The sequence below is a fragment of the Cavia porcellus genome, unplaced genomic scaffold (genome assembly GCF_034190915.1).
Source record: "Cavia porcellus strain 051 isolate PalLab524CR breed Dunkin Hartley unplaced genomic scaffold, mCavPor4.1 scaffold_4, whole genome shotgun sequence".
In the NCBI taxonomy this organism is placed as follows: Eukaryota; Metazoa; Chordata; class Mammalia; order Rodentia; family Caviidae; genus Cavia; species Cavia porcellus.
In genome coordinates, this window is record NW_026947487.1 from 54932253 (window position 1) to 54947998 (window position 15746).

General features: G+C 55.6%; 1 protein-coding gene and 2 long non-coding RNA genes across 9 annotated transcripts in view; 2 read left to right on the forward strand and 1 right to left on the reverse strand.

Annotated features, from left to right (window-relative positions):
• The first annotated feature begins 1012 nt into the window (after positions 1-1012).
• On the forward strand, positions 1013-6227 carry LOC134475709 (uncharacterized). The gene is made up of 2 exons (XR_010046910.1): positions 1013-1606; positions 5178-6227. It is a non-coding gene; the product is annotated as an uncharacterized LOC134475709 (long non-coding RNA).
• Positions 6228-7410: 1183 nt separating this feature from the next.
• On the reverse strand, positions 7411-9298 carry LOC134475710 (uncharacterized). The gene is made up of 2 exons (XR_010046911.1): positions 8456-9298; positions 7411-7776 (listed from the first exon to the last, which is right to left on the reverse strand). It is a non-coding gene; the product is annotated as an uncharacterized LOC134475710 (long non-coding RNA).
• Positions 9299-9376: 78 nt separating this feature from the next.
• Atp11a (ATPase phospholipid transporting 11A) overlaps positions 9377-15746 on the forward strand; it is an 83259-nt gene continuing 76889 nt past the window's right edge. For 3 of the 7 annotated variants that reach the window (XM_063247049.1, XM_063247052.1, XM_063247051.1), the window contains exon 1: positions 9378-9560. In XM_063247049.1, the coding sequence (XP_063103119.1) occupies positions 9522-9560 (39 nt within the window). In that variant the 5' untranslated portion in view covers positions 9378-9521. Of the gene's footprint in view, positions 9561-15746 lie in introns of all 7 variants that reach the window. The other 4 variants (XM_063247050.1, XM_063247054.1, XM_063247053.1 and 1 more) reach the window with 2 other exon arrangements.

Below are 15746 nucleotides of genomic sequence, written 5' to 3' on the forward strand. Positions count from 1 at the left end.
CAGGGCCCAGGTTAAATCTGGCTGTGAGAATGAAGCTCATCCTTCACACTTTTGGGGATAAGAATTATAACAAAACAATCTGTCCCCTTTTCTGACACCTATGTGATACCAAATCAAACTAGATTTCCAAAAGTAACTCTGAGGTTCTGCCCCTCAGGTGCATCTGGGGCATGGGGTGTTTGTACTCCAGGGTCCAGGCTCAGCATGTTGCAAAAGGAACCACGGAAACCTTTGCACTTCAAGCCTGGGGCCTCGGGACAGCATCCACTGCGGTTGCGGCAGTGGGAGCCACTATTCTGTTCGGCTCTGCACCCCCCTTCAAGTCCTCTGTCGTGTTACTTGGTGCTTGAGGCACCAAATCGGAGTTGGGGTCTCTTAGTTCTCTCCTGGGTGCTGAGCTCACCCTGGAGAGAGCCCCATGCAACACTGCAGCTTAGGAGGCTGAGCCACGGCAGCTTAGGAGCTAAGCTCACCCTGCAGTGGACACCCCACCCCAGCTGTGGAATTGCTGAGCTTGGACCCTGCCCCGGCCTGCTGAACCCATGGGTCGGGAGGTAAGAGTTCTGGGGAAGCAGGATTGTTGGGAAATTTCCGTGGCTGCTGTTAATCTACAACCAAGCCTCAGGAATTGTACTCAGTGATGCTGGAAAAATGCTCTAGGAGTGTGTGAGTCAGTTTCCTGTTGCTGCAACAAAATGCCTAAGATAATCTCCAGAGGAGGGCATGTTGGTTTTGGCCCCTGGGCAAGTGGACTCCCTCACTTTTGGGCCTGTGTCCTGAAGAACTTGGAGGGTGGGTACTGCAAGGTCACCTCAGGCAGCCAGGAGCAGAGAGAGGAATGGCAGCTCCTGGTATCCCTGAGGGTGTGACCTGGGACCTTCTCCCCACCCCCCTCCAGCTCCCCAAAGGGCACAGATTGAGGACCAAGTCCTCAGCTCAAGGACCCTGATAATTGGATCCACACCATAACAGACAGGGAAGGAGTAATCATCACTGAGCAGGTGACAGAGGGGATACTTTTGTGTGACTAAAAGGGGACAATATTGTTGGGAGCCGCAGCCCCGAGCCCGGTCGCCTCACTTGGCGGACGTGAGGCCTGTAGTAAAGAGTGAAGCCTGAGGTAGATTGCCCCTCCCATCGAATATGTTAGTTTCCTGCTTACCGCGTAAACAACCCGCTCAACAATATAGTCTGCCTGGCAACTGATGATGTTAGCCAATCAGCTTGCCTTGCTTACTTTAACATGATTGGACACTGTACCCGTATATATACCGGTGCCACCCCTGGGCGGAAGTAGAAGCCAGATAGAAGCCCGGAAGTAGAAGCCCAAAAGGAGCCGCGGAGAGCGGACCGGTAGAGGCTTTGGGGCAGGCTGAAGCACAAAAGGAGCCGCGGGGAGCGGACCAAAGGAGGCTTCAGCTGGGAGAACCCAGGGCAGGCTGTACGGAGAAGAAAAATAAAAAGAAAAGGTTGTCCACTACCAGACTGTGTCGTGTGTCCTTCCTGCCGGCCGGGAGCGGACATCGACATTTGGAGGCCCGCCCGGGGACTGATCACCCCCGCGACGTGGAAGTGGACAACGCTCCAGTACAGAGCTGCGAGACAGGTGAGTTGGGGATAAGCCTGGGCTCTGGGTGGCGCGCACCTACAGGGCTTTTAGACTCCCCTCAGGCTCACGCGTAAGTGGCGGATTCCTTGGGCCTCACGCGGTGAGTAACATATTAAAAAATGGGAAACATGTTAGGTAGCGGCACTAAGAGCGAGGGTGGTTGTGGAGAAAGCTCTCAAGAGCTTACAAAAGTACGCAGGGTATCTGAGCAGGCCCAGTCAGGGAGCTCCCGAGAGGTGTTTGTCAAGGGGAACAAGGATGCTAAGGAGGAGGACGGGGCTCTAGCCTCGGAGTCGTCTGACTCCGAGGACGAGGGAAAGTTGAATGGCAAGGAGGCCAAAGAGACCAGCTGTCAGGAGCCTAAATCGCTCAATAAGGAGTCGCAGGGTTCTTTTCCAGCGTTGCCCCGCGAATTGCGCTCTGCTCAACCTGGTCTGCGGAGGAGTAGAGAGCTCCTGAGCGCTCCCCGGCGCGAGAGGGAGGCGAAGCCTTCCGCCCCACCTTGGGGGCCGTTTCCGGAGGCGATCCCTCGCCGCGGGGCGGCCGCCCGGGAGCTCCCTTCCTCTTCGCCAGAACAGGAAGTGATGCACGGGCCCCCATTTTCCGCCCAATCACGGCCGCTGTCTTATGCTCCGCCGCCGGCAGGTCGGTATTTTTACAGGCGGCTTTGGCAGGGGGGACGCTTGTCTCATGAGGTACATCCACCTGGGATAGATAGTGGCCCCTACGAGATATTTCCTGTACAAGTAGCTATGGGCCAGGGACGCAATGTATGGGAGCCTTTTGAGATAAAGCAGATTAGAGAACTTAAAAATGCAGTTACAACCTTTGGGCCGACTGCGCCTTACACCATTGCCATGCTGGAGAATCTGTCTTCTGGGCCCCTCACCCCCGCGGACTGGATTCAGCTGGCAAAGGCCTGTCTGCCCTCGGGCAGTTACCTGGATTGGCGAGCCTGGTATGCAGAGTTCTCTGCCGAGCAGGCTGAGAAAAACGCCAATCGAGGAAACCGGGGGTGGAACAAGGAAATGCTTATGGGAGAAGGTCGGCACGCTGATGACCAGACCCAGTTCCCCGGCGCTGTCTATGAGCAAATCAATGCCATAGGACTCCGCGCCTGGAAGCAAGTAAGTGGTGCTGGAACAGCCTCCTTGTGTCTTTCAAAAATAATTCAGGGTACCACAGAGCCATTTGTTGACTTTGTGGCCCGAATGCAAGATGCTGCCGATAAGATATTTTCTGATCCGGGAGTGGCTCGACCGCTGGTAAGGCAGCTGATTTTCGAACAGTGTACAAAGGAGTGCAAGGCAGCGATAGCTCCTCATAAGAACAAGGACCTCAATGCCTGGATTAGGATATGCAGAGAGATAGGGGGGCCGCTCTCCAACTCGGGAGTGGCTGCTCTCCTGGCCGCGGCTGTACAGCAGAGGGGACCTCGCGGGTTAGAAGGGGAATGTAAGGCTAAAGGGTGTTTTGCCTGCGGGGAGCCAGGACACATTAAACGTCACTGCCCAAACAATGCAGATGCTAGGCCTCGCCCTAGGAATGAAGAACCATATGTTTGTGGGCGATGCAAGAAGGGATCACACAAAGCTGAGGAGTGTAGGTCGGTCTTTGATGCTCAGGGCAACCGTATTTGTGGACAAGATGCTAGAGAGCCAAAAAACGGCCAGAGGGGGCCCCCTTCACAGCCGGGCCCCCGCCCCAGAGACAGGACAGCTCAGGGTGGCAGCCTTCAACAAGGGCCACCCCTGGGTCAGCAGGTGTGGACCTCAGTGTCGCCTCCAGACTTATACAGAAGGTCACCATTAGGACGGATGGCGTTAGGACCCTAAATGACATGCAAAAGCTATTGGGAGACATTAATTGGATTAGGCCATATTTACATATACCAAATTCAGATCTCAAACCCCTGTTCGACCTTCTGAAGGGAGACCCAGATATAGCCTCCCACAGGAGGCTCACTCCTGAGGCAAGAGCTGCCTTACAGAGAGTAAAAAAAGCCTTAGGTGGGGCTACCTTACACAGAATTAAACCAGGGCGACCCTTTGATGTCTGTTTGCTACAGACTAGTCTACAGCCTACAGCGGTGATTTGGCAGAAAGGACCACTACTGTGGATACACCCTAAGGTCTCACCTGCAAAAGTCATAGAGCATTACCCGGAGGCAGTCGCTTCATTGGCCCTTGAAGCGCATGATAGAGCTGTCCAACATTTTGGCTCAGGACCACAAGCCATCCGAGTACCCTATACCGCCAGCCAGATCAAGACCCTGGCTGCCTGCATAGATACTTGGGCCATTCTGAGATGTGTTTTCCATGGGGATATAAACAATCAATACCCTAAAGACCCTATCTTGTCATTTGTCACTCAGCACCCTATAATTTTTCCAAAGGTTACTGCCTCTGAGCCATTAGTCCCAGCAACTACAATATACACAGATGGCTCTAAGACGGGGATAGGCGCCTATGTGATCCTAGGCAAGCCCCCGGTTACCATACAATTTGAACCAGATCAGCCTCAGGTGGTGGAACTGCAGATCGTTAAAATGATTCTTGAACGGTTCTCAGAGGCCATTAACATTGTCTCCGATTCTAGGTATGTGGTCAATGCTATGCAAGTGCTTGAGACTGCCGGTTTAATTAGATCCACTTCCACAGTGGCTGGACTGTTCCTGTCTATCCAGACATTGCTTCAAAACAGACACCATAAGGTCTTCACCACCCACATAAGAGCACATACATCCCTGCCAGGGCCCATGGCACAGGGGAATGCGGCTGCTGACACTGCCACTCGCCCGTTATGGATTTTTACCTTACTAACACCAATCGAGCGAGCCCGTGCCTTCCATGATAAATTTCATGTCAATGCCAGGACACTAGCAAACCATTTCCATGTTTCTAGAGCAGATGCACGAGATATCGTGCGACTATGTGACTCCTGTGCCACATACAAACCTGCCATACCGATGGGAGTAAACCCTCGAGGTTTGATCCCTGGTGATGTTTGGCAGATGGACATCACACATATACAGGAGTTTGGGACTCTTAAATATGTTCATGTTTCCACAGACACCTGTTCTCGCGTCATATTTGCAACAGCAGAAACAGGTGAAAAAGTGTCTAATGTGATCAATCATTGCCTGGCGGCTTGGGCCACATGGGGCAAACCAAAAATATTAAAAACTGATAATGGACCAGCCTATATAGGCAAAGCCTTCAATGAGTTCTGCAAAATGATGGAGGTTCAATTAAAACATGGTATCCCATACAATCCCCAAGGTCAAGGAATCATTGAGAGGGCTCATAGAAGCCTCAAAGAAATTTTACAAAAACAAAAAGGGGGAGTAGGCCAAGGCCTGGCCCCAAAGGCACGATTATCCATGGCACTATTCACACACAATTTTTTAAATTTAAATAATGATAATCGCTCCCCAGCTGTGGAGCACTGCAACCCTTCCCCCAACCATAAAGGGTGGGTGAAGTGGAAAGATGTCCTGACAGGACAATGGATGGGCCCGGATCCAGTGGTCAGCTGGAACCGAGGCGCGGTTTGTGTTTTCCCACAGGAATCGGGACGAGAACCACTGTGGATACCGGAGAGACTGACACGGGCAACAAAGCCCTCGACTGAAGATCAGACCTGCCCTACTGGAGATCCATCACAGACCAACCAACAAGATGAATAGAAATAGCGGTAGCCCGAAATGGACAAGAAGATCCTCAGGCATATGCATGGCTCGCTCGCCTAGCCTACGACCGAGTCTAGGGACGGTGAGCTTCCCACACTCCTCCTCTAAAAAATTATGATATAGCAGGGTAGATGAGTCAATGACGGGTAAGAGCGTGCCTCCCCAGCATGACTCGACCTAAGCCAGGCCCTACCCCATCCTGCACGTAAGCCGCTGGACTGTTAGATGCTGCCCAGGTCTAAATTTCTCTCCGAGGGGATTTCTTTACGGAGAGGAAATGAGTGCAAGCTTGTGTGCATCCAGGTTCCGTCCAGTTTGTGCCTGGCCCTAGAAAAAGGACGAGGGCCTCAGGGCCTTGGCAGACCATGGAACGGCCGACCAGGGTCTAAGCCAAGGACCTACGGTGGGCCTACGCATAGGGCATAAGCCTCTGCACCCAGTCCAGGAAGGGCTACGATGCGCACATTCATAAAAAATAAAAAAGGGGGAGATGTTGGGAGCCGCAGCCCCGAGCCCGGTCGCCTCACTTGGCGGACGTGAGGCCTGTAGTAAAGAGTGAAGCCTGAGGTAGATTGCCCCTCCCATCGAATATGTTAGTTTCCTGCTTACCGCGTAAACAACCCGCTCAACAATATAGTCTGCCTGGCAACTGATGATGTTAGCCAATCAGCTTGCCTTGCTTACTTTAACATGATTGGACACTGTACCCGTATATATACCGGTGCCACCCCTGGGCGGAAGTAGAAGCCAGATAGAAGCCCGGAAGTAGAAGCCCAAAAGGAGCCGCGGAGAGCGGACCGGTAGAGGCTTTGGGGCAGGCTGAAGCACAAAAGGAGCCGCGGGGAGCGGACCAAAGGAGGCTTCAGCTGGGAGAACCCAGGGCAGGCTGTACGGAGAAGAAAAATAAAAAGAAAAGGTTGTCCACTACCAGACTGTGTCGTGTGTCCTTCCTGCCGGCCGGGAGCGGACATCGACACAATATGAATACGTGAGGTGAAGTGTGGAGAATGAACTCACAGACACAAAGGATCGGGAGGCCTAGAAATAAAGTCCCTCAGCCAGTACAGGGGGACACAGCTGCCCGGGCTCCCAGATGGCAGAGGTGACCCAACAGAGGGTGTAGTGTCCTGGCGGGAGGCTTCGACTACAGGAGGCCAGCGCTCCACCTTCCCTGTCCACTGAGCATGAGTCCCTTCCGTTTCCCCACTCAGGTTTAGCTTCCCTGTGCTGCCTGATTCCTCAAAGTGGTTTTGATGTAGTGCAGATGACACAGGAACATAACAGGACCTCCAATCATCCAGATGACCCAAGGGAACGTAACCCTCAACCTGCTGGATCTCTGCTGCCCGGGCCTGCCTCCCTCCCTGTCCCACCGAAGGAAGCTCTTCAGCCATCTTTGGGTAGCCCTGTAGACCGTGACAGTGGCCTCCCTCTCCTGATGAACATCAGCACAGCCCATCCTCGTTCAGCTGCTCACGGTGGGGCCTTGTCCATGTGTGTCACCCTAGTGCTACTGCTGCCTGGTGGGACACCCCTGCGGGAGCCGGTTAAGCTGCTCTCCAGTGAATTGTTCTTGGAAACAAGCCCACCTGGCCCTCCTTTCTGTCTGGCATGGCCTCCTTCCATCTGGGAGCAAACTTGCTTCCCTCTACCTGGGATCTGGCCTGGCCTTGCAACTTGCTGGCACTGAGTCTTCTGGGACTTCCCAGCAGAGCCTGAAGGCTGTGCAGGATGCCCAGTGACCCTCTCGAGAGTGAGTGCCTCAGGCAGAGGAGGCCAGCCTGTCCCCAAAACAAGGCCCTGCAGACACAAGGATATGTGTGTGTCCCTAAAACCCAGAGGAGGGAGCTCAGGTTTGTACCTCATGGAAGGATGCAGGTGCCTGAAGAGCAGTCCCAACCATCTGGGCAGAAGAAGCCTTCCTGCCAAACCCAGGCTCCCAGTGTGGGGGGACCTGGCCCAGTCGAGCACCTACACTGGAGCTGGTTTGTTGCACAGCAACTTTGCCCAGGCTGTTTGCTTTTCTGTTATCTTCATAGAGCTCTGGTGGTCTTGTTTTCGTAAGATAAAGATGCTGATCCTATTGAAACAGAAAACCCAACTCACCTCGTTGAAATAGAGACATTTATTATCTCTCCTAACAACATCTGGGCTGGGGAATGACATGGGTTAAGGGTCTGATGGAGTCAGTAAGGACCCAGGCTCTCCCCATCTTTCCATGCTGCTGTCCCCACCATCAGGATGCTCCTCACGGTCTCAAGAAGGCTTCACATCACCTGATAGCGTTCAGCAGGAAGCAGGGACAGCCTCTTTCACTCCCTTTTGAGTGAGGAAATCTTTCCTGGACCACTCCCAACAGTGCCATCTCTCAGGATCCATGAGCTTGAATTTGTTTTAAGCCAACTACTGTACAGAAGGATGGAGTTTCCAAAATTAACTGTGTCAGGACTTTCCAGGCCATGGCTGGACAGGGCACCTAAAAGAGGCCAGGGTGTGCCCTACAGTGAACAGGACAGAGTGCAGAGAGGTGGCTGCCAGAGTTATAGACAGCTCAGTCAGACCAAAATCAACAGCAGGCAGAGGGTTCAGTAGAGGAGAACCCAAGACTGGCCACAGGGGCATCTAAAGAGGGCCAGGATGGAGACACGGTGGCAGGACCTGAGGGCCGCCCCAGACATGCACAGAAGGCGGCTCCACATTGTACTGTGATCCGCATCGCTGGTCCGGGGCCCCAGTTACGACCAGACACAGAGGTGGGCAAGCAGAACACTCTGCCCACACTACTGTCCATTTTGGGGAGAAGCACTTTACTTCCCCCAATCAATGCCAGCTGAATGACTCGTGGTCCCCTAAGATGGCTGCAGTCTGACCCATGTTGTACACAAGTTGATTCTGCAGTGTACAACGTCCTCAGAGAAAAAGCCCCTTCCACAAGCTGCTCTCGGGACCCTCCCCCTCTCTCAGGATCTCTCTCCATAAACCTCTGCTACCTGGAGCTTCCTGTGTGCCCCAGATGCACTCTTCTTTGCTGGGTAGCTGCCCGACCAACAACCAACAGGGTGGGAGTCGGTTTCCCGCTGCACTGGGAAGGGCAACCATGTTCCTGCTGCATGAGCAACAAGTGTGCTGCCGTGTGCGTGCAGGGCAATCCATACCTCCGTGACACCGCGCCTCCACCTGGCTCCTGACCCTGTGTCCTCCTGAGCTGGCCCCGTGTGTGGCAGAAGCCATCGGGGTCTGGCAGGAATGGAAGGCGTTCTCTGGCACCAGGCAGAGTCTGCTGAAGGGACACCTGCTGCAGAGCCCCAGGGAACAGCAGGAGGGCCACGCAGGGTGACGACAGCAGGAGACCTGGGTAGGGGTGGTGCCATTCCCAGAGCCTGGCACGAGTGGCAGAGGAAAGCCTGTCAAGCCCCAAGCAGCAGGCCACGAAACCCCTGGCGAGGCTTCGGGAGAAGGAACCTAGGCCTCCTGGGCTCCACGGTGCAGCCCAGGCTCCTTGGGGACAGAGGCCCGCCGCTCTGGGTGCAGATCGAGGAGAGGGCAGGGAGCAGCAGGGCTGTGCGCAGGGCGAGAGAACGGCCTTGCGGCCCCTGGTCCCCTGCATCTAACCTAAAAGTGGCCAGTATCATTTCTCCTGCACCACCGGGCATCGCTTTTATGGTAAATTGTTTTGCCAACGCCCAGATCTCTGGGCCCTAAGAGGTTCTTCGAACGACCATGAGCAGGACCGGGATACTGGAGACCCCTGGGGACCCCAATCCAAGCGGCAACCCGGGTTGTTTCCCAAAGAGGGGCGGCTCTCTCGAGCGGACCCCAAGGACTCGTCACTAGGCCCAGCGGCCAGGCGAAGCCCAACCCTGGTGGTGAGGGGCGCGTGGATCCCCTCACCGTGGCCACCTGAGGCTAGCGAGTACGTCCCATCCGCGCCGACGGAGGCGTCGGCTGAGGTCGCAAGACCAAGTGCTACGGGTCGCGGGAGCGCGCCCGGAGGCGGAAGCACCGGGGAGGGGGCGGGGCCGAGTGGGGCGGGGCCGGTCGGCGCATGCGCACCGCGGCGTGACGCGCCGGGCCGGGCTGCTCAGAGCGCGGGACGCAGGAGCGCGGGGCTCGCGCGCAGCGGGGATCGCGCCGGCCGGGCGTGAGTGCCGCGGGCCGGGCATGAACGCCGAGGGCCGGGCGCCGCCTCCGCCGCGCGCCGGGCCTTGACCGGGCAGAGTCATGGACTGCAGCCGGGCGCGGGCGCTCGTGCGCCGCTTCGTGAGTCTCCGCGGCCGGGCCGGGCGGGGGGCCGGGCGGGCTGGGGGCCGGGCGGGCTGGGGACCCCGGGGCCCAGGCCACGAGTGGGGGCGCTGGAGTCGGCGCCCGCGTCCTCACTCACGATCTCTGCCGGCCCCGGTCCCCGTCCAGATCGCGGGGTCCCCGTCCAGGTCGCGGGGTCCAGCAGCCACCCCCTGAGTGCCCCTAGGCGCGCGCAGGGGAGGCAGGCGGGATGACAGAGGCTGAGGGAAAGCCCGGCTGCTACTTTCGCATCGTGCCGGGTGTTTGGAAGGGAAGTTTGGGCTCCCTGGCCGGTGAGCCGCTGAGAGATGAGCGGTGCGGATTCTCGGATGGGTAGCAGGGAGGGCGGGGGTCCCGTGCTGCAGCCCCGCGGGGAATCGACGCTCCCGAGCTGGCAAAAGATGCAAAACCTGTGTGTGTGCAGGGGCGAAAGCGAGCCCCGGGACAGCCTTCCCGGCCACTGAATCCAGCACAAGGCGCCTTTGTCCGGCGGCAGCTGATGGTCAGTGGCCAGTCACAGGTTGGGAGTGTGGCGGAGCACCCCTGGGTGCCGGTGCGGGAATGGCCCAGGCAGTCTTCCTACCTCTTTGAGTAGGTGAACTGGAGACACCAGATTGGCGTTTCTGCCCAGTTCACCAACATGAGCACATGGAGTGTGTGCGAGTGTGTGAGTATGTTAGTGTGAGCGCACGTTGTGTGAGTACGGTGAGTGTGTTGGGGAGCCATGTGCACCCACGGAGGCCTGAGGCAGCGCTTGGGTCCTTCTCTGACCTGGAACCCCAAGCCCATCGCCCACTGAGGTGGTAATTGTCTGTGATGCCTTTGTTTCCCCCAGTGAGGGGCAGTGGAAGTGTGACCGGGCACTGCAGGGAGGTGCTGGGCAGGGCCACGCAGCAGTGAGGGCCCCCAGGGAGGTCACAGCCCTGCCTCAGCTTCTGGAGGGAACTGTGGGGTAGGAAGGGGTAAAGCCTCAGGCCATTACACTCACAGCGGTGCATTGCCTTGCTCACCTGTGAGTGTGGATGAGAGGATGGGGTGGTGGGGAGTACACATGTCAGTCTCCATGAGGGCCAAGAGGCAGAGCAGGGTCTTCCTCTCCCTGGCCTCCAAGGTCCCCATATCAGATCACCTCCCAGCCTGGTCCTGCCTCGGGTTGGTCTGGGGCGCAGGGGCACAGTCCTGAGTCGTCCGGTGTGGCCCTGGTCTAGGACGTTTTCATGCAATTGGTGTTTTAATTTGCTGTTGGCGTCTCTCAACCCTGCGGTGAAATCACACTTTCTGTCCAGCCCTGGGAAATGCAACTTATAGTGAACTTCCCCAGTGTGGGCACCCCTGGCATGCAAGTCCGGGGCTGCCACTGTTTCTGTGACCGCTCCCATGTGACTGCTGGCTGTGGTGCCGGGGCTCCTGTGCTGTGCCCCCTCACCCTCCTCTGGGATGCATGTCAGTGTTGTGACACTGATCCTACTTCTCCAGAAACATTCATGATCAGTGTTCTTGTAACTCAGTGATATTCTAATACATAGGACGGAATTATATTTCCTTTCTCAGAGGAAAATTAAGAAGTCTAGGATGGAATATTCATATTTCCATGTGTTCTGAAAATGAGTGAATATGCCCTCTCTCCTGGTAGTGTTCATGTAGTCTGAATTCCTGGGATTGAGAAGGCTTCCCAGTTCCCTCCACACCACGGAGCCAGCACAAGGTGAAGAAACCCCAGGAAACACTGCCACAGGTGTTTTATTTGTGGTTCACTGCAGAGGGAGGACGAGGACGTGGGAGGACTCTGCCTGCTCCAGGTGGATGAGGCCCCTGGCAGAGGTGTTTCATTATCCAGGCAAGGTACTTCTCCCTGCTGAGTGGCCTCTGCATCCCACTGAGGGTAAAAGTGGACGCAGGTGGACACTTGCTGGAGAGAGTCTAGGGCGGCTTTGCAGAGGAGGCAGGGTGGACCCGTGGGCACCTGGCCTGCCCTCCACTTCAAGCTGGGTGGCCCCGACAGGCAGCCAGCCTTCACTGCCTTTGTGTCCTTGTCTGAGGGTTGTTGGAAGCGCTGCTGGGGGTATCGTGAGGACTGAGTGAGCTGTGCAGTCAGAGGGTGAAGCCCGTGTCTGGGTCCGAGGAAGTGCCCGGTACGCTCATGTAGCCATGGCAGCTTGCATGGCACTGGCACTGGCAGGGTTGCCCGAGAGCAGAGAGGCCCTTTGTGTCCTTGCCAGGGACTGGTACCAACATATTCTTACATTCTAAGATGCCACACTTAAAAAATCGGGAGATTTTTCCTGGACAGTGGTTATTTATTTTTGAAACAGACTGTTACATTATAATTTTTGTTATTTATTTACTTATTTGGAGACAAGGTCTTGCTATGTACTTTGGCTAGTCTTGAATTCACTGTGTAGCCCTGGGCGGCCACCAGCTCACGTGGATCCTTTTGCCTCAGCCTCCTGAGTAGGAGTACAGGTGTGTGCCACCACGCCCAGGTAAATTTCTTTATACTGGAGAAATAAACATTCTTCATTCCTGAAAATTGAAAGCATTGCTGACTAGACACTTTCTAACTTGTGAAAAGTTTAATCATGTGTCAGTGTGCTCTTGCATGCGGGCTCTAACAGTTGAGCTCACTGGCCTCACTCAGACCTCTCTGAGGCTTGAGGACTGGAGGACTGGAGGCTCGAGGATGTGGGGTGACTTCTGTGCTGCACTCCCTGACCCAGCGATAGCCTTGAGGGAACCTTGGTCTGCACCAGGGGACCAAGTGAAACCACTTGAACTTCCAAGGCCTCTGGCAGTGAAATAAGTGAATCCCGAGGCAGGCAACCCAAAGGAGTGGCTGCTCTGTCCTGGCCTTGTGGCCTTCTTTTGGGAGGACAGGTGAGGTTTATAATTAAGGCAGATTTAACAAGCTGGCAGTCAGACAGGTTTGCATGCGCTGTACTCCCGGCCCTGCGGTTCCAGTGAGCTCTTCCCCTACAGTCTGCTTACTGCATAGTTAACTTTTCTTCTTTTTTGCACTGAAGATTGAACACAGGGCCCTCACATGCGGGAGCTCTAGCCACCCTTTTTTTTTTTTTTCTGAGACAGAGTCTTGCAAAATTACCCCAGTCAGAATTCAATTTGCAGCTCTCCTGCCTCTGCCTCCTGGGGGGCAGGGATTACAGGCATGCACAGCCACACCTGGCTTTGTTCATTCAACCTTGACATTCCAAGCAATGTGTCACATCCTGCCCTTTCTCCTTCAGAACCTTCTTGAATGTCTTCTCAGGAACAAGTGATTGGGAGAGTTTTATTTCACACCAGAGACTCTCTGTGAGGACCCCAGCAAAGGGGCTTGGGCTGTTCTGTCCGTTAGCTTCCTGGGTGCGAACCACCCCCAGCACCCAGTTGGAGCCCCGCTGTGTCTGCTGCAGATGCTTCCTACGGGCGCCCTTTGTTTGCAGGTGCACAGGGCTCTGAAACCTACCACGAAATTGCTCTTGGCACCAGGGCCCTGGACAGACAGAAGTGAGGTGGACATGAGGGCCCCTGTCTCACCCAGAGACATTGTTAACCAAGTTAAACGCAGGTACAGGTGCTATTTATTTACAGTTCAAATCAATAGAAAGCAATTTTTACAGCACTGGAAATTCAGCAAGATTGAATGGGGTTATTTTTGCTTTCCCTTGGATGCCGTCATCTGAGACTCGCAGAGTGGTGATAGGAGTCCAGGCGGCAGAGTTGCTCTTGCCTGTGGGATCCAGGACTGGTTCTTTGCTCTGTTCTTTTCTCATTAAGAGGGGGTCCGGATGCCTGCCATGATTGAATGGGACACAACTCCTGCCTTGACAGGTGCCACATGAAGCAGACGCCTTTGCTGCCAGTGTGGATCACACCATGAGGCCAAGCCACTGCGTCTCCGAGGCCATGTGGAGTCAGGCCGCAGGTGTCCCTGCACCACCTCTGTGGGCTGGGGCAGCTGCCCTGTCCTGCAGCTGCACTCTAGGAGCCCTGCTTCTCTTCCTGTCTGGGGTGACATCGTCTGCCCTGCAGTGCCCGCTTCCTTCCTTCCGTCTGCCTGGCCATCTCTGTCCCACCCCTGAGCCCCGCCCTCCCTGACCTTGACCACAGCAGCCTGGTGCCAGTGTGGTTTCCAGCTCAGGACTCCCTGAGTGTGCCCTGGCACTTCACCAGCCAAGTGGGACCCAGAAACCCAAATGCCCACCCCACATAGCTTACCTGGGATGGGGCAGGCGGACAGCAACAAATAAAATCAGCGTATCTTGAAGGGTTCTAGAAGGCAGCCAGAGCTGGATAGACCATATGCCAAACTGAGGTGCAGGCTAGAAGGGGGTGATGGGCTGCAGGGTGGCCAGTGCAGTGGCTAGTAGTATGTGCAGCTGGACAGAAGTGTGGGGGCTGTGGACCCTTCCTGAGCAGGTGCTCCCTAGCTCTCATCCGGCCAGCCTCAGCTGGTGCCCACATTGCCACTGTGTGTCATGGTCCCACGGGGGCCTGAGTTCAGCTTTGCTCTGACAGCCAGGCCTGTGCCTCTCAGCATCCTGGACACAACACCCACGAGTGCCCAGGAACGCTGACAGGAGCATCACTGAGTTTGCAGGGGCTGTGATGAAAGTCTGTCTCAGGGTCCTGGGTAAAGACATTTTGGACTGCTGGCTTCTTTTTCCTTGGGACAATTTCACAGTTACGAAGAAGCAGATGAAGGAAGTGAGAGGGACTGAGGTGTCTCCTGTCCCTGTACTGACTCCCAACGGCCAGTGTGGCCATTATGTGCTGCAAACTCATGCTACTAAAACAATAAAAAAAATAAACACTTGACAGACTTTAAAACAGTTGAGCAGGTGGTCAGGGCTCAGAAGACATGTGACTCAAGCCCAGCACCCCCGGTGGCCTTGACTCCATGTCTGTGATAATGTCCATGCAGGTGACTCTGGTGCTACCCTCGGGCTTAGATGCACCTGCCCTCCCTAGGCTGCACTGGCCTGTTTTTCTTGCTCTGTTCCTCGGAGCTGAGGGTCTGGAAGGAGGGAGCAGCAACAACGCGCCCTTCAGAGCCAGACGGAAGAGTGCAGCCATCGAGATGGCTTAGGAGTTGGAAATGACCCACAGGGAGAGTTGCTGTCTGCAGGCTCTTGTGCAGGCTACAGGACACTCAGAGGCCTGTGCTGGAGCAGGTGGGAAGCACAGCCACTTTCAGAGGAGTGGAGAGTGTCTGCTGGACCTTAAATTTGGGGTGCGTACTTCACACCATGTTTCTCCACTTCTCAGGGCCACATCCTGGGGGTGCTGGCTGGGGCCCATCTCTGGTGGTCCAGCCACTGGTGGGTGCACTGTTCAGTGTTGTCCAGGCTGTCCCTGGGCTGTCCTACTGCCCAGGTCCTTCACAGCCGTGTGACCTGTGGAGGAGACGGGCTCTTCTGCTCTGGGCCAACACGAGGTGAGCCCAGCATACAATCCCATCGGTGCTGCAAGCAGAGCTGGGGCTGCTTCTGTCCCTTTCGGGCAATGGCTGGGGCAGTGCTGGACTCCAGCGTGTGGCTGCAGGCCAGTTAGTTCCCACGGCCTTCCAGATCAAGCCTTTAGCCGTTTCTCAGCATTGTTTGTTTATCTTTGGTACTCAGACTTGAACTCAGGGACTCATACTTGCTAGGCGCAGGCATTGTACCACTGAGCTACATCCTGGCTGTTTCTTAGCACTGTTAAAGTGGAGCAGGGTGCAGCTGATATCCAGAGTCCTGTGTGGTTTTGGTTGTGGTCACCTTTGCATCCTGCTGACCTGGTCCTTCTCAAGGACAAGGTCACGGCGCACTTTCAGTCTTGTTTTGAGTATATTTGACGAGCACCCACCCCTCTTCCAGTGCTCTGTTGCACAACATTTCCTATCATTCTTTGGCTTTACTTTTGAGGTGTCATAACCACTGCCTCTCAGGAGACTTGAGTCACATGTCTATGGGGGGGACAGGTGTGAGCAGAATGCTACTGGTCACTCTGCATCCCTGCTGACTGTGGGGCTCAGGAGCATGGAGGTGCCTTAGGGGTGGTTGTGCTTGAGAAACTGGCACTGACCTCTTGTGCGTTGGTGTACCAGTAGGGCGCTGTGGGCCTGCACTTGCTTTGCTTCTGCCCAGGTGGACCCAGCCGGTTGGCCGCGTGGGGTCCAGGCCGCTT